Raw genomic sequence first — 17236 nt, 5'->3', positions numbered from 1 at the left:
GGGATTTAGGGTTTCAATGAGCATAAAAGGGCATGCCATTTTTTGATTACTTTGAGGGAAACGGGGGGGTCTCATCTGTTGTCCCTTTGCTCTCTCTCTCTCTCTCTCTCACACACACACACACAGAGCAGCCCACCCCAGTTTTATTAAATAAAACTCTTTAAGTGTATTCTGATCTTCTCTATAAAGATTGCATTTTTATACTCCAAGAAAAATGTTTCGTAGACTGGGTTTGGATTTAGGACCACTTTTTATGATTTTTATGTGCGAGAAAGACATTAACTAGTGTGTATAATCTTGAAATCTCCACTTTTTTTGTCCTTAACCTTGGCGAATAGTTAATAATATAATCATGCAAATACAATACTGATCATGTTTTGTTTCAAATCTGGTGTGTGTTTGTTTACTACTGGATGAGATGGATTGGGCCCATTCAAGAATCAAACCCGGGCTATATATCACTACTACTGACTAGCTAGTATAACATATATATATATATATATAGTGATAACATACATGAAAATAAAATTAATGGAACAGTAATAAGAAGGAAGCTTTATATGCAGAAGCAAGCAACACAATAATAATAATAATATTAATGATAACAATAATGCATGATCAAAACCAACATCAACAGCAGCAGCAGTAGCAACACATATATATAATACTATTATATACGTATGGAATGATATTCATTCAGGCAGGTAGGTAGGTAGGTAGGTAAGTAGGATCCATGTATATATTAATTATATATATATATATATATATATTCCATAGGTAGGGCAGGAATTAGTAAATAGCAATAGTAATAGAGGTGGGTAGGATTAGGATTAGGATCGGGTTTAGCATAGACGTTTGGAGCCCGGGAGGTCGATCCACTGGAGCTGGATGTGGACCTCGCCGGTCTCGACGTGCCTGAGCCTGAGGCACATGTCCTGGGTGACGTGGCCATCCTTCCAGACCACCTGGCTCTCCTCGGCCAGGCAGTTGTGCCGGTCCGGGTGTATTCTGGAGATGACGGTCCCGTCGGGGAGCCCCTCGAGCTTCATCTTCAGCGCGTCGATGTACGGCCTTATGTCCACCTCGGCATCCCCCATCTCGTCGTCCATGCTGAACGTGTCGTGGTCGTACACCGTCTGCAACTTGCAACTTAGCTTCTTCCTTGATATTTATTTAATTAATTAATTTAATCAATCTATCTATCTATCTATTATTATTATTATTATTATTCACATATGATGCATCAATAATTAAATACTCTACTTATGTATTAGTGCAGTGCAGTGCGTACGAGGGTAACATGCTGATTAGGATCAGAGACAGAGAGCGTGAGGTCTTCGTTCCATTCTGGATTCACGTCCTTCCTGATCACCCTCGTCTTCATCCTCTGCAGGTACGTACGTACAGCAACAACAATTATAATATTATAACTAGTCAATCAATCAATCATTAATAAATAATTGAAGATGATCTTAGGTACCTGTTTGCCCATCTTGACGACCACATAAGGATCGCTGGTGCAGACGTCGCGAACAGCCAAATCGACGCCTCTCTTAATCCGAATCCTCAGCAGCCCAAACATGTCGTGCATTGATTCTTCATGCTCCATGATTTCAATCAAATCAATCGATCGATCGATATGATCTTGATCTCGATCACTTTACTTATACGTATGTATATATTGATTACTATAGAGATGGACAGAGAGAAATAACAATAATTATTATTATTATTTCAACTTGATCTCCGCAGGCGAACACCACACACAGGCATTATATTATTATATATGTATAATACTAATTTATATAAATAGTAGTCAGGCCAGGCCAGATGGTCGTTGCCAACCAACCAACACACCATCCTAATCCTATCCTCTGTTGATTATATAAATATGTACGCGACATTCGTTCCTTCCTTCCTTGTGCTCTCTCCCTCCCTCCCTCCCGACAATTACGCCCTTCCCTCCCTTTCTTTGATTCCCCAAAATCCATTCTCTCCAATCTTATAATAATACTATTACTATTACTAGTACAACTACTCTTCTTATTTTTATTCTTTCTTTCAACACTGGAACAACTGCTATACAGCAAACAAACAAATGAATTTCTTACCTTCCACGTTTTAATTTATGCTCATTAATTATTTATTATGTGGTATTTGTATTGCCACAGTACCTGTCACGCATACTTCTTAATATAATTTGTCTTGTGAAATCTACTTCCATTAAAAATTTATCAAAAGCAACTCGTCAATAAATTGTAAAAAAATAATAATACTACCTACTTCGCTGGTACATATTTTTGATCATTTCATTTCTAAACTAAAGAGATCGTAGGAGCGAAAATATATAAGTGAATTTTGGGGGCTGTGACTGCAACCGAGTCTTTAATTGGGAATGGCGGTTGATTGAGAATTGTGATAGATTTGGGGCAAATATGAGAAACAGGGAAAATCCCTTCCCCGCCCCGCCCCTGTGTTTGTTTCCTTTTCCCTCCAAGCTAACCTCGCGATAATGGAAGCCGACCCATGGGAAGCTCTTGACCTTGACGATTCTGATCTCCCGTCTCTTCTCCGCCCTTGTAAGCAGCTCCGCTCCGCCTCCGCCCCCGCCCCCGGTCCTTCTCCATCCGCATTGCCCGAGGAAAACCGCCGCCAACAACAATTACAGCCTTCCACATCTTGCCGCCGCGCTATTCCTGGCCCAGCAGGAGCAATTCAAGCCGCGATGCTTCGGAAGAATCTCGACCGTGCCAATAAAGCCTTTTCCAACACTCGAGATGATTGTGCTCAGGACTTCGATGGGGTGACTTCCACTCAAGACTACATACGGAGAGCGGTAGAAGACACTGCGGAATTTGATGATGATTTTACTCGCCATCCTTGGATTTCCGCCCTCCAATTCCTCGGTAATGTTGTTGTTGCTTTATGCTCACTGAATTTGCTGTTCATGTGAATTCTCTGTGCTTCGACATTTTCAAATGCAACTTAATTCGGTGCTCATAGAGGCCGTAGTCTCCTCTGTTTAAAGTGTTTGTGGTTTTACCCGTAATAGAGGATGTTAATCCCTGTTTCCTTTTGTAGGCGCTGAAAATGGTGTTGTTCCATGTACGCCGATCAGCTCTATGAAGGAATGCCTTAATGTTGGCCGCATTGCTCAGGTGATAAACATACGTGAACTCCTTTTTCTCATTATGTTTTCTGTAACATGGTAGATGCTTGAATTTACAAATGCAGTATAGTTTCTAGGGTTTCTTTGATCTGTTCTTTGGATTCTGATAGGTTGTGGCTGTGATTAAGTCATGCACACCTAATGGTCTCGGGGGTCTGATTGTATCACTAAAGGTATAGAAGTGGACACTGGACAACATAGCATGTATACATATATATAGATATACTTATACTGACTTGAGTATCTAACTATCTGATATTTACATGAACAAACTGTAGGATCCCACAGGTACAATTGGTGCTAGTATTCATCATAAAGTGCTCTCTGGGAGTGAGTTCGGAAAAAACTTAAGCACCGGTGCAGTTTTAATACTGCAGGAGGTATAAGCTAAAATACTTTTTTTTTTTTCCACAATGATCTTCCATTTTATGTTCCTGGGGAGATTGTACATCTCTTTGCATTGCAATTTTGCTTTGAGCAGCTACCAAAGGTTTTTTTTGTAGGTTACTCTTTTTTCACCTGTGAGGTCAGCACACTATCTCAATGTGACACAGAGAAATTTGGTAAAGGTACAACTGATTTCTGTTTTCTTAACCCCAGCTGTTAATAGGTTGTGCAAGTACAACCAAGAAGATTTCATTGTTTCAAGTATAACCAAGAAGATTGCATGAAATCAGAATAAATGCTTAATTGTGATAGATGTAGGTGCCAGACTTTGGTTTTTAGAGTCTAGACTTTGTTGCACTTCAATATTCATTATATTTTGGTTCAGTGGTTATGCCTTGGTTGAAAATTTAGTCAAATGCTCTATGTTTCTGCTTGCCTTGTGATTTTCGCTTCATGGTTTGTAATGATACATGTAGCTAGTCTAACTTTTTTTAATGATACAATTGTATGATCGACCAAGTTCTTCACTGCTTGGTTTTGCACACATGATCTTACCCGATCTTTCATAGTTTTGCAACCTGTGTCTCCACTGCTTTCATGACTGGTATCTGCAGGTATTCTGCCACAACAATGGCTCAACTTCGAAACTAAATAACACCGCATTTCCCCTTCGATATGCTGACCCTGGAATTGGTATGGAGAACTGTTTATCTTTTCAGCTAACTATGCCACAATGGCACCTTTCTTTTATGGGTTGACATCCATGCACAAATGACTAGTTTTTTTGAGTCCCATCTTACGTGATTCTTCCCACATCTGATGATTTGTAGAATATTGTGTAAAAGGCCAAAGATCCTCCAAGATTGGACACAAAGAAAGTGCAGGAATGGGAGACATTGAACAGAGACACAGCACAGGGGAGGCTGAGAATGTGCACAATCGTAGTGTTGTCAACAAGCAGAATCTTCTCAATAGAAGCATTCAACCCCATGCAGTCACCAATGATACAACTGCAGGCAGGAGAGGGAGTATCAATCTAAGGAAAGAAACCAGTAATGTGATACCCGAAGACATGATTGGAACCAGGAATGCTGCCAACCACCCAGAGTCGGCAAATCTCAGTCTCAAAGAAGCGAAGGGAGGTGGTTTGGAATGCCCTGTAATGGACAACACCAATAATACAAGTAACTCTGTCCCAAGACACAGTTGTGAAGAAATTCAAGTAAATGAAGCTCAGAGGCAGCCTGTGATATTGAAATCCTCTCTGCCACAGTGGACAGATGAACAACTGGATCAACTTTTTGACGAAGATGAAAGCTCCAGCTTGTTTTAATGGTGGTGTTTGGAAGGATGAACAAGAATTATAGAACTTTGAGGATGTTCAAACTTGTAAAGCACATTATATCAAAAAGATGCTTTACACAGACAATATGTGAATCTATACAGAAATCAGCTGCAAATCCAACTCTTATAAATATTTGATGGTCACAGAAAGGCCAGTGTTTAAAGTACCAATTATTGCTCCCAACAAAACTGCCCACAATAAACTTGTGGAACAACCAAATGAATCCTCCAGCTGGTTTAAAATTACAACCTAAAGTGATGAGTATGATACGTAGGTGAACGAAATTGCATTTAACAAATAAAATAGTGTGAACCACACAAATGGCTCATATACCATGCCTGCATGCATATTTCTCTTCAAGTTGCCATGCCTGCATGGCAAGAAATGGATACTGCTGTCAAAGGCATTAGGGCCAAAAAGTCAGAGCACTACTCGGAAAACTTTGTACCGGTTCCATATACTATGTGGCAACCACAGGGATCCCTGGATGTTTCACCTAGTATAAACTCTACTGAAACCATCTCTTCAGCCTGTCCGTCGACTGAGCTGCTCTTTTGTTGTTTGGCTCAAGTACAAGCGCATGCCGGAAATCTGCAATTAAATAATGAAGAATCAAGTAAGATTTCTGCATAAAAACACAATTTTGACTTTGTTAAGACCCAAAAGTGGACTTGAATCAAGAAATTTCTTCCAACATAAAACAAAGCTTAAAAAGCAATCTTGTGAACATTATAGTTATCCATGAATCGGACAGAAGTACTCTGTATTATCTTCAAAATTGAGTTTTTTCCCCCCTCATATAATATGCATGACTCAGGATATATAGAGTATCCAGGAAAATGAACGCACCTTCCATTGCTTCTTTATAGTAGCCCAACATTTCCCGTGCAGTTCCTCTCCTCAAATAGGCCTTCACATTCTGCAAACAATAGCCAAAAGTATTCAAGAGGATCTCACAATATACACACACATACAACACAAAGGGGGCAGCAGAATAGATCAAGTTTCAGAAGGAACACTACTTAAAAATAACTCCACTATCAGATTAATAAACTATCATTCTATATGACATAGTAGCCCCAAATTGTTCCCAGAGTTTCAGAAAAAAAAATAAAAAACCACAATTACCAGAACACTTCTAAAGGTAATGAGAACCACAACCATGCAGTCATCATGAAACAAACAACAATAAAGAATCTCTTCATATTAAAAGTGGAAGAACTTGATGTAGAATAATGCACATGGGATAGATATATATATATATCGAGAGAGAGAGAGAGAGAGAGAGAGAGAGAGAGAGAGAGAGAGGGTACTTTTTTATCAAGATCAATTGCTTGAGTAGAATCAGTTTCAGCTTGGAGGTAGCTGGAAGCAAGAATCAACCAATCAAATCTCCATGCTGATGAAATAAATCAAGAATAATACAAGAATCAATACCTTCCCATCTCTAGATATGCTGCAGCCCTGTTGCTGTAGTATGTTGCGTTATTACTGTTAAGTTTGATTGCCTCTGTATAAAATCCAACGGCTCTTGGAAACTGTTTCTCTTTGAAGGCTTGATTGCCCTGCATCATTTACCAGAGATAATAATAATAATTTTTTTTTTTAAAATAAAACACTTCACAAGAAAACAAACCCCACTCAATGTAGTTGCATCTACTTTTAACTTTTTGTATATACTTACAAGTTATATACAATGGGAAGTTCAAAGAAAATTTCAACTATCTTGACAAACAAGAGCTACATCAATGAGGACTTAACTACATGCATAAGTTACAGGAAATCAATATATAATGGTGTGACTGTGAAACACACACATGCAAGGTTGGCCACTGGGAGGGGTCATCTTGCTACAACTTTTTCCAGGAATAATTATACCTTATGCTAAATTAATGAAGTCTTTCTCATGAAGAACAAAACAGTTGTACAATTTAGATTGCAATCTCTTGGAAAAGTCAACAGAGTAAATCAGAAAAAAAGTTCTCTATCAATTAATAACAGAGAACTGCTTAGAAATGGACTCAATGTTATGTGACGAAGTTATAAGGTAAGGCACACAAACGCACATGGTATAACATGTTTGCAATTAATATCACTACAATTGACATGGTAGTGCTTACCTTTTCTTTTGCCATCTCTGCAGACGATTCCTGTGATATGGCTTTTGGGGATGACGTAGGTTTTGCAGCGGCAACAAACTGCTCTTGTAAAGATGCATGCATGGCCTGCAAAGTGTCCAGTAAAAATCTATCACCCCCATGCCTAGCCAGAAGCGATAGAGAAATGGGGCACTTTTCATGAACTCCAAGTGGCACAACCACCTACAATGAAAGATCAAAAGGTTAGTTCAAAAGCAGAAAATATGCACACCAACCAGTATGTTCAAGGGGAAAGAGGGAAACTTTAACCTGACAGCATCCTGAAATACTAGCTAAACTTGATAGGGAGGATGTTCGAAGTAGGTAGTCCTCTGAAAAAATCTCTTTGGCACCAAGTTTTGGTGGAGGATCAGAACAAGTAGGAATAACTAATATTCCGTCATCCTGTTAAAAAGTAAGATAAAATTCCACTGTTAAGAAATAATAGTAAAATAAGTCATAGCGACCAGAGATTAAAAAAGTTCTACATTAGGCTAAATATTTAGAAAAATATAGACTTCAGATAGGCTTCTATAAGAACAGTTGCGCAACTACTTGATCCTATTCCCAGTCCCACTTTTCACAGGACTACAAGTACTAGGCAATACAACGTGGGAATAATCATAACAGAGAACAACAGGAAATCATGAACCAAATTATCAGAGGAATAGAAGACCAGGAGCAGGATAGGCAAGCCAGTAAGACATAAGCTGTCAAAAATATATCACGTTCAACTAGAAATGACATACAATACCTTTAAAATGGCATTTATTGCCAACCTCAATTCACTCCTGATTGTGTGAAGCTTCTCAATATCTGCATCAGTCAAATCTGCATCTCCAGCTATTTGTGCTGAGATGATTGGATCAAGAGTAGGCTTTATGGCGTTGATCCATTTATTATGATTTTGTCTGAACTCATGCCTGCAAGAGAAGAAGGAACAAGTTCTCTGTAATGATGCAGGCAAGATTGCAGTGAATGGATGGTTTGATTGTTATCCAGCATACATAATATAAAGTGATACCACTGAGTTGGCTTCCATCACAAATTCAACTACGCAAACACTTCAACAATCAAGGAAAATGATGCAGAGCAGATACCAGATATATCATATAAGGGCAATATACGGAAGGCCTAAATTTCAGCAATAAAATAAACATGTATTAAGAGAAGCTACTTGCATGAAGGAAAGATGAATAGATTACAGATTGAATAAGCTCATGAAGAGCATAAAAATCAGAGCTCCAAAACTGGGCTCTAGGTTGCAAGGACAAATATGAATCTCTGATCTATATGTCAGGCTAAGTTATCTGTCTACAGCATTCTCAGAGCTAATAAAGAAAACGGAATAAAGCAGGGAAAGGGAGGTTCACATGCAAATTTACATAGAAGAGAATAATAACTCGATGAAATATTTTATTAATCACATTGAAAAAATATCAGCCATTCCTCGGTGATACAAATAAACCCACCTCTTAATCTTCTGCATGACATTTGCTAGAAATCCTAATGGAGAAGATTTCACCTCACCATTAAGTTGCTTATCCTTGAATGCTTTTAAACTTGGAACCTTCAAGTTAATATAACCACCAAGATTATCTTGCCTTAAAACTTGCCCTGCATGGTGACAATCCCGGCAATAGATCCAAGTTATTTGCAGTTTATGTTACATTTAAGGAATTGACATTAACACAAACAATTGCATACTTCCATATAGTTTCTCAACGGAATTTATAACCGCTTGAGTTATACGCTCTGCAGGAATTTTTTGTGACTGGAAAAAGTCATCGGCTATAAATATATTCCTTGGATTTCGTTGAGCAGCATATGGAACTTGCAGTAGCACATGACCAACACGTCGAAGTACAGCAGGTTCTTTAGCAAACCATCCTGAAATGCACAAAGGAAAGTAGAACAATGTTTGAGATAGATGGGGGTAATGTTTGTCATGATTACTTCTACAATAGAAACTTTCAATGCTAAAACAAATCGTATGCCATATCTCATTTAGTTTTATGTTTACATATAGTACACATACCTATCGTGTCAAGACTTCCAGAAACAGGAATTAAACCAGTCATGGAAACAGTTCCATGCGATGGTCTAAAGCCAATAACACCACAATAATCAGCAGGCACTCTCACGCCGCCATCAGTATCTATGCCTGCCATATGAATTCAAGGTAAAATACAAAAATTTCCTTCAATATATCACACACAATTGAAAATAGTACAGTGAAAAGCCAAGAGACTCATCAAGAAAAATCATAGAACCTCACCCAAAGCAAAATCCACAAGCTTAGCAGCAACAGCCACAGCAGCACCACTGGAGGCGCCTCCTGGTACTCGTGCAGGTAAGGTGGGATTAGTTGGTGTACCATAATGCTTGTTTTGTCCACTAACACTGGATTAAGAAAGACAAATTCACAGGGGATAAGGACTGTTAGAAATGTGTCGAGTCGCAAGGAAACATACATTTAATAGTATAGTGGTTGGGCTTGACCTTAGCGCCATGTCATCCACGACAGTTTTCCCAACACAAGTAGCACCGCCATCGACAAGAGCTGCAACCACAGGACATGTCTGAGTAGCAGGGTCCTGAGTCCTAGACCAGTCTGGATTGCCAAACCCAGTTACAAATCCTTCTATATCGTATCTGACAATCAAGATAGAAAATTATGACTTCTTAGAAGCTGTCGAAGCCCAATGAATCCAATCCAAGCAATTATTGAATGGGCGCACATACATACATACATAATATATATATATATTAATGTATTCCCAGACAACTTCAAATTCCCGACAACATTACCACATGTTTGCCCTTGCAGAGGGCTTAAAACTGAATTTGCTAAGCATCAGCATCAGGTCATGAGGTAACCCAACGTCACCAAATAGAACATTAAAACAAAAACAAACAACTTTAATCGAGTCTCGACCAGAAAATCTCCCTTTCAAGCAAACCTCCATTAACAACTACTAATACTAAAACTAAAGGAGCACAGCGATAGCTTCGCGAGCCAAAATAATAAGATGCTTACACATCAGAGACCGCAAAAGATAGACCGCTAAGAGGGTGAGGAGCTTTGGGAGGAGCAGGCTGCGGCGGCGGCAATAGTTGCAAACGCTCAATAAAGGCCCCAAAGTCGGCCTTCACGGTTTTCTTCAACCTCTTGGTCATAATCAATATACCTGCAATCCCAAGCCCCAGCAAAACCCACAAATTCGCCGGCGTAGATGACATTTTGCAGGGTCTTGAAAAATCAACCGCTCAGCTGACTGATTTCTTGAAACCACCAAATATATATGAAGCTATCTCCTCTCCGAAACGTCAGGGATTGATGGATACATGCAAAACAATGAGCGAATAAATTGGCGGATTCACGAAGTAAACTCGCAAGTAAACTTTTGCTTATGAGATTTTAGGGATTTGCGGGTGAAATCTAGTCTGGGGTTTATCCCTGCGCTGCCCTCCCCTCAAAATACGATTCTGTAAAATATCAACGGGTTTGTTCGATTAGGACGGAGAGGTACTATTTATTTTGATTTTTTATATTTTTTTCTATTAAAACTATCGGGGTGTAAAATATAGATTTTATTGAATTTTTTAAATTGGGATGTATTCGGTTTTAAATTTTACATTTTTGGAAATTTGATGTGTTCAATTTAAATTTTTATGTATTAATTCAAATTTTTAAAAAATCTTTCCTGTTTATTTGGGAGGTTTGGATTTTGATTGAGATTTGAATAGTAAAAATTTTGAATTAAAAATAATTTGAATAACATGATATAAATAAGTATTGATTTAATATTTTAAATGAAAAATTGATTTTAAGAATGATATAAAAAATTAAAAATATGTGTTTGATTTTGATATTTTTTAAAGAAAATTTTGGATGAACCAATTTTTTTTTTCAAAATCCCCTCAAACAAATAACCTTTAATTTTATTTTTTAAATCAATAGATTTTGTTGAATTGTTTAACAAATTATACTATATAAAATTTTATAAGTTGAGATTTTAATGGATTTTTAATTTTATTTTCTTTAAAATATATATATTATTTTTTTATTATTAATAACTATTTATTATTTTAACATAATAATATCAATAAAATAAGAAAAAATTATATGTTTAATATAAAACTTACAAATATTTTATAATTTTATATATTTGAAATAATATTAATAATTTTATATACTCTTTATATTTAAAATAACAAAATAAACTTGCTCAAATAATTAGAATAAAAATTATTAGTTTTAATTTTTGAAAACGGTCAAATTGAAATTAAACTTACTATATCATTAATTAATATTTTCTCATTTCAATTTCACTTCTATATGTTGCAATTCAAAAACCACCTATTTAGTTTCCACTTTTAGTTTATATTTATTTTTTTAATTCTTTTATTTTTTATTCCCATGAATAAAAATTGTAAATTTAATATAATTTTATTGAGAAATATAATTTTGGTGAAAGGAATTATATTAATAATAATAATTATAATAATTAAATATTCTCTCCGTCCCACCAATTTATTCTTATTTTCTATTTTTGTCTGTCCACATAATTTGTTATTTTTTAAAAATATAATTATACACTTTAATCACATTTGAAATTTGAAATTTGAAATTTTTTTATTTTAATTAAAGTATTTAATTATTTTTACTATATAATAATTATTTTTACTAATACATTTTTTAATTATTTATTAATGATACTATACTTTACTAATCTATAGTAATGCACCTATATTACATGGGACCGTAGGAATAGTTCGTTACAAAAAAAATTAATTATCTCGAATAATAATACAACAAATCGATCAAATAATAATATAACAAAAAAATATAAATATAAAAATAATAATAATAATAATAATAATAATAATAGTAATAAATATTAATTCTTCCGTCCGAACACAATAGTCTTGTTTACTATTTTTGTCCATCTCAAAATAATAGTCTAATTTTCATAAATAATCATATAACTGTATAACTATTCTTAATTTTTCATTATTATTACATAATCGTCACTACTTTTTACACTAATACATTCACAATGGTAAGAAAATCTTTTATCCGTATTTTTTATTCATCGTGTCACAACCCAAACTATAGTTCTGGGAAGGAGATAATATATTTTTTGAGAATTAGTGTACTTTTTAATTTTTTTTCATATATATACAAGTGTACTCTATATATTTACAAATTATGATTGATATTTTTATATTTGAATAGTAATTATTATATTAATAAATAATATAAATAAAAAAATATATAAAAACCTCTTATAAAAAAAATATAATATTTATATATATTTTTTATTTAATTGAAATTTTAATGATTTTTAAATTTTGAATCAATTTCATTTATTTGTAAATATTGAAAATATTTTCAATTAATTTTATATGACTCATAATTTCGGAGCACATCCATCCATAATATAAATATGAAATAGATTAAAAGTAAAATAATATTTTTATTAAAAATTAATAAATAGACAAAATGATGTGATAATAAAAAATAAAGAAAAAAATTTGTAAAATATTTTTTAAAAAATTATATGAAATATAAAAAATTAATAATGAATTTCGTGTAGTATATTAATTTTTGAGTAACAATCATTTTTGGTCTCATTCAATATCAAAATTATCAATTTTGGTCTCATTCAAACAAAATTATCAATTTTAGTTCCACTCAAATAAAAATTTATCAATTTTAGTCTGGTTACTGAACACGGCCGTGTTTTGTTTAAACACGGCCGTGTTAGATGACTCAGAAGGTGACTGGGCGTTCCAGGCAGCCAACACGACTGTGTTGGTCTCAACACTAGTCTGGTTGACTGAACACGGCCGTGTTTTGTTTAAACACGGTTGTGTTGGATGACTCAGAAGGTGACTGGACGTTCCAGGCAACCAACACAACTGTGTTGGTCTCAACACTAGTCTGGTTGACTGAACACGGCCGTGTTTTGTTTAAACACGGCTGTGTTGTGTTGGATGACTCAAAAGGTGTCTGGGCGTTCCAGGCACCCAATACGACTGTGTTGGTCTCAACACGGCCGTGTTGATTACTCTGCACTTTTGAACACGACCGTGTTCCTGCCTGTGTCCTGCCCATATTCTCAACACAGTCATGTTCTAAGAACATGGGTAGGAACACGGCCGTATTCAAAAGTGCGTCACCTTCTGAGTCATCCAACACGGGCCGTGTTCAGTCCCAATTATATTCAGTCTCAGTTATATATTTTGGGACTAAAATTAATAAATTTTCATTTGAATGGAGCTAAAATTGATAATTTTTTTTTTTTAATGAAACCAAAATTTGATAATTTTAATATTGAACGGACAAAAATGATTTTTACTCTTCATTTTTTAAACCAGCGGGACGGATGAAGAGTATTGTTAACATTAAGGGTGTGTTCATTTGACGGACTTGGACAAAATTCCACTATTTATCCAAAATTTTTCCCCCAAAAATATCAAATCAAACACTTATTTTTTATTTTTTATATTATACTAAAAATCAATTTTACATTCAAAACATCACATCAACACCTATTTATATCACATCATACAACTATTTAAATTCAAATTTTTTACTATTCAAATCCCAATTCAAAATCCAAACCTCCGACCAAACACACCCTAAAAGAAACCCATATTTACAAGAAAGTCCTCCTTCTTCCTCTGTCTCCTTCCTAGCAGACGGTCGATCGTCTCGTCTCTGCAGTTTGCAAAATGGAAAGTGATGACTATAAGTTTATGCGAATAGTCGACGCAATGGCGTCCCTTAATCAGCGAATCAATCTAGCTGGAGTGGTCGCTGAGATTGGTATACCGAAGAACACCAGAGGATCAGGTAAAGTTTTCCCATTTCTGCTTTAGGTTTTGCTGCGCTCACAAACATCAAGTTTGAAATCGATTCCGTTGCTTTATCTTCTTGTGTTATTTTGAAGATGCTTTCCGCTCAGTCAAGATCGTTGATGCGTCAGAGCCGAGCAATGGGTATTTCTTACACTTTTTTGCTGAATCTATGGACAAGCTTCCACATGTCGAAAATATTGGTGATGTAATTACGGTTTATAACGTTTTGGTAAATGAACTTGGCTTTTCTCTTTATTAATTGATTGTCTTTTACCTTATAGGCTGAAGCTTGTGATTAATGTGTTAATTGCTGATTTTTGTTAATACAGATTAAAACTTGGGATCAAGGCTCATATGCTCAGTACAACAAGAAATATTCTTCTTTTGCCATATTTGAAGGGAGGGACAATAGTAATGTGGAGCCTAGACCTTATCAATTTTCTTATACATATAGAGCAACAAATCAACACAAGAAGATCATAAGGGAGTTGAGAAAATGGTGGGCTCAGCACAATGTTGATAGTAGGTGCTCTTCTCCTTATTGTGGTGGATTTTGGATTTTGATTTGCCTATCTATATAAGATTTAAGATTGTGCAACTATCCTTGATGTGTGTTTTTGTTGCCAAGATAGTTGCGAATGGGTGTTTTGCATTCAAAGATATGAAGGAAGGTGAGAGTGTCGACCTGCTTTGCAAGGTAGCTTCGAATATTTCCATGAATGGATGAACTCATATTTACTTTTTGGTTGGATATTGTCTGCCACTTCATAATGAACCTAACTAATATATTTTTATTTCTCAATGAAAAAGTGGTAATTGCATTTTCCTTTCCCACTCCTTTCGCTACCACTGCTAGATTTTGCATGTCTCCAAAATTGAGGATGCGGCGATGTTCTTTCTTTGGGATGGATCCGACACACCACCTGCTTCTGTTGAGTCCAAGTTAGTGCTTCTGGTATATGCTTCGTTTTCCACTTCGTCCCTGCATAGTTCCAATAGGCCTTAAGTTTTATTGTTCCAATTAGCTTGTTTTCATTGGTCATATTGGGGAAGGTGCATGACTTTCTTTTATGTTCGTCTCTTAATCTTTCTAAATAATAATTTTAATTCTTTTAAAGTGAAGATAATAAGGTTGATGCTAGTCAATTGATCTGTGACCTGTTGCGGGATGATGGCTGAAGTAGTTGAAAGTAACCGATTCTGTTATTGTTTATGTTTATCTCCGTGCTGGAAATAGAAATGGCTTTGACGAGTATTGAAAGATCTGAACTCTTGTGTATTATTGTTGCCATCTCAGACTGGAAGACGAGAGAGACAATCCACTTCCTTTACAGCTGGAGCCCTCTCTGTTACCTAGAGATATTCTGTGTACATTTCCATGTGTCGGAACTATCCTGAGAATGTTTTTGGACGAACGCAGTGATAAACTTGGGGTCGGGTTCTTAAGCTCAAATAGATGGGTGAAATTGCTCCATGTAAAATGTGAAATCCGTGCTGCATTGTGGTGTGCTGTGCTAATGCCCTTTTCGAAGTTTGTCTATTTACCTGATGATACTGAGTGTGTAATTCAATGCCAGAGGTGATTACTGCTTAAAGTTCTGTTATCCAATCATGACATGATAGCTTTATGTGCTTGGATTTCCCAAGTAATATGGTTTACTTGTTTGATCTGGACTCGTAGAAGATAATAACGATGATCTATTTGATTCAGGTCATACGACATGCGCCTTAAATCCAAGTGGGGAAGAATGCCCATCTCTAGTGCCACTGGATTATCTCGCATAACAGGTACCATAGGATAGAGGGGGTGAACTTGCATTTTTTGAGTTCTCGACTAATGATGATAACCAATGCTTATGACTATTTTCTTTTCAATATCAGAGACTGATCATCCTAATGTGCCTTTCGTGACTCTGATGAATGTCCTCACTCATCCTGAGGTCTCCTCTCTCTCTCTCTCTCTCTCTCTTTCTGCTTGTTTGTTTTAGAGACACTTTTCTCTTTTCCGACATCTATGAATTATTCTTTATAGGATGTAATTATGTACATTAAGCCATTAAATTGTTGAGAATTTGAACACCAAAGTACACCTCTTACTTTGACTCTGGAATTGTGGTTGGTCTCTTGAATCTATAGTTTATCTACAATTTAAATAACATTCTTGGCATGCCATATTTAATACAAGCACCCGTAATTTCCACGCACTTATAGTATCTCTTTAAATGAGGATTTCTTCCTCACTGATGAGTATCTTCCTCAAGATACTTCTAATCTTTGTTGCAGATCAGTCATATTTTACATTTAAATGGATCTACATTTTAGAGAGAGTTTACCCCAAAGCCTTTCTGGCTGTAATCATACTCATGGTTGTCCAATCTTTTTTTTTTTTTTAAATCTAAATAGAAACATATATATGACTGAATCCTCTGTGTTAATTTCTGATTGTCAATATGTTCCTTGAATATTGTTGTAATTTCAGTCATACAGATGTGATGATCAGAAAATGGAATCTTGTATCTCAACGAGTCATTGTAGGATAAATGGTTGCATTCAACACAAATCCGATTTGAGCCATGAGCTGCTGGTGAAATTACCTTGTGTCCGAATTTAAGGATCTTTTTCACATCGCAGGTAACATATAAATTCAAGTGTGTTGTACGTGTTGTTGCAATTTTCCCATGGAGGGCTGATGATTTTCGAGCTGCAAATGGCATCTACAGAGTCAGGTTGACTCTAGAAGACCCCACTGCAAGAATCCATGCTTATATTTATGCAGAGGATGGGGTATTGACCTATGTCATTCCTTAAATCTTTGTCTCTCAAACACTAATACCAAGTTCTCAACAATTCTCATATGTTATTTTCATGCTTAGGCAAAACTTTTTGGAAATTTCACCTCCGTTGAGGCGCTAACCAAGATGCGGAACATGCTACTTGGAGTTGCTGATGACAGTGCAGATACTGAGACTAATGGTCCTAGAAATCCCCCATGGATACAATGTTGCTTGAAATCTTACTACATCGACTCTAACAATGTCTGGGGGAGCAGGAATTTCCGGATCTTTGGCACTAAAATGGTTAGCGGATTTAGTATGCCCCAATTACCCCTCTAATGGGCTATGTAACTTTTGTAAAAGGATGTGCATATTTCTCCTACAAATCGCTGGGGCATATTTTGCAGATCATGTAAACTAGTTTTGGCAGGTGTAAATTATTTTGAACTGATCAGATTTGTTAGATGCAAGTTTAATCTTTAGTTAGATACTCTAGTGTGAAACTCTATTGCCCCTCATCTTAAAATGTCAGTAAGGCAACACAAATATTCTT

General features: G+C 35.9%; 4 protein-coding genes across 6 annotated transcripts; 2 read left to right on the top strand and 2 right to left on the bottom strand.

Moving 5' to 3' along the window:
• Positions 1-842: 842 nt before the first annotated feature.
• Positions 843-1616, bottom strand: LOC127243493 (protein C2-DOMAIN ABA-RELATED 4-like). Its single transcript, XM_051263546.1, has 3 exons — positions 1481-1616; positions 1292-1387; positions 843-1136 (listed from the first exon to the last, which is right to left on the bottom strand). The coding sequence occupies exons 1-3, from the start codon at positions 1607-1609 to the stop codon at positions 843-845; spliced, it is 519 nt and encodes a 172-aa protein (XP_051119503.1). The 5' UTR covers positions 1610-1616.
• Positions 1617-2311: 695 nt separating this feature from the next.
• On the top strand, positions 2312-5043 carry LOC127243445 (uncharacterized). Its single transcript, XM_051263462.1, has 7 exons — positions 2312-2906; positions 3082-3158; positions 3280-3342; positions 3448-3549; positions 3673-3738; positions 4171-4249; positions 4387-5043. Exons 1-7 carry the CDS (start codon positions 2513-2515, stop codon positions 4887-4889), a joined length of 1284 nt encoding a protein of 427 aa, XP_051119419.1. The 5' UTR covers positions 2312-2512; the 3' UTR covers positions 4890-5043.
• LOC127243443 (outer envelope protein 64, chloroplastic) lies at positions 4998-10543 on the bottom strand. 2 transcript variants are annotated; one of them, XR_007836998.1, is made up of 14 exons: positions 10080-10543; positions 9542-9694; positions 9318-9442; positions 9078-9203; positions 8747-8929; positions 8512-8656; positions 7794-7962; positions 7310-7444; positions 7022-7222; positions 6339-6466; positions 6215-6266; positions 5751-5820; positions 5350-5492; positions 4998-5271 (listed from the first exon to the last, which is right to left on the bottom strand). XR_007836998.1 is itself a non-coding variant. In XM_051263460.1 (13 exons), the coding sequence occupies exons 1-13, from the start codon at positions 10280-10282 to the stop codon at positions 5410-5412; spliced, it is 1773 nt and encodes a 590-aa protein (XP_051119417.1). In that variant the 5' UTR covers positions 10283-10543; the 3' UTR covers positions 4998-5409. The 2 variants fall into 2 exon arrangements, 1 of the variants encoding a protein (XP_051119417.1); XM_051263460.1 differs by having other exon boundaries at positions 4998-5492.
• A 3179-nt stretch (positions 10544-13722) lies between these two features.
• Positions 13723-17225, top strand: LOC127243444 (protection of telomeres protein 1b-like). Of its 2 annotated transcripts, XR_007836999.1 has the most exons (11): positions 13723-13904; positions 14002-14138; positions 14239-14431; positions 14542-14606; positions 14766-14851; positions 15207-15488; positions 15621-15697; positions 15791-15849; positions 16389-16540; positions 16630-16693; positions 16783-16852. XR_007836999.1 is itself a non-coding variant. In XM_051263461.1 (10 exons), exons 1-10 carry the CDS (start codon positions 13784-13786, stop codon positions 17020-17022), a joined length of 1413 nt encoding a protein of 470 aa, XP_051119418.1. In that variant the 5' UTR covers positions 13726-13783; the 3' UTR covers positions 17023-17225. The 2 variants fall into 2 exon arrangements, 1 of the variants encoding a protein (XP_051119418.1); XM_051263461.1 differs by lacking the exon at positions 16389-16540 and having other exon boundaries at positions 13726-13904; positions 16541-16693; positions 16783-17225.
• The last annotated feature ends 11 nt before the right edge of the window (positions 17226-17236 follow it).

The sequence above is a fragment of the Andrographis paniculata genome, unplaced genomic scaffold (assembly GCF_009805555.1).
Source record: "Andrographis paniculata isolate CXL003 unplaced genomic scaffold, ASM980555v1 Contig95END, whole genome shotgun sequence".
NCBI lineage: Eukaryota > Viridiplantae > Streptophyta > Magnoliopsida > Lamiales > Acanthaceae > Andrographis > Andrographis paniculata.
The sequence above is the reverse complement of the archived record's forward strand: the minus strand, read 5'-3'. Positions and strand labels throughout refer to the sequence as shown.

Coding starts and splice junctions, on each gene's coding strand:
- LOC127243493 (XM_051263546.1), bottom strand. CDS start 1,609: ATGGAGCATGAAGAATCAATGCACGACATGTTTGGGCTGCTGAGGATT. Junction 1,388..1,480: donor TCGTCAAGATGGGCAAACAG/GTACCTAAGATC, acceptor ACGTACCTGCAG/AGGATGAAGACGAGGGTGAT. Junction 1,137..1,291: donor CTAATCAGCATGTTACCCTC/GTACGCACTGCA, acceptor TGCAAGTTGCAG/ACGGTGTACGACCACGACAC.
- LOC127243445 (XM_051263462.1), top strand. CDS start 2,513: ATGGAAGCCGACCCATGGGAAGCTCTTGACCTTGACGATTCTGATCTC. Junction 3,550..3,672: donor CAGTTTTAATACTGCAGGAG/GTATAAGCTAAA, acceptor TTTTTTTTGTAG/GTTACTCTTTTTTCACCTGT. Junction 3,739..4,170: donor CACAGAGAAATTTGGTAAAG/GTACAACTGATT, acceptor TGGTATCTGCAG/GTATTCTGCCACAACAATGG.
- LOC127243443 (XM_051263460.1), bottom strand. CDS start 10,282: ATGTCATCTACGCCGGCGAATTTGTGGGTTTTGCTGGGGCTTGGGATT. Junction 8,930..9,077: donor TGGAAGTCTTGACACGATAG/GTATGTGTACTA, acceptor TGTGCATTTCAG/GATGGTTTGCTAAAGAACCT. Junction 7,963..8,511: donor GTCATGCAGAAGATTAAGAG/GTGGGTTTATTT, acceptor CTTCTCTTGCAG/GCATGAGTTCAGACAAAATC.
- LOC127243444 (XM_051263461.1), top strand. CDS start 13,784: ATGGAAAGTGATGACTATAAGTTTATGCGAATAGTCGACGCAATGGCG. Junction 14,139..14,238: donor TTACGGTTTATAACGTTTTG/GTAAATGAACTT, acceptor TTGTTAATACAG/ATTAAAACTTGGGATCAAGG. Junction 15,850..16,540: donor ATGTCCTCACTCATCCTGAG/GTCTCCTCTCTC, acceptor TTCACATCGCAG/GTAACATATAAATTCAAGTG.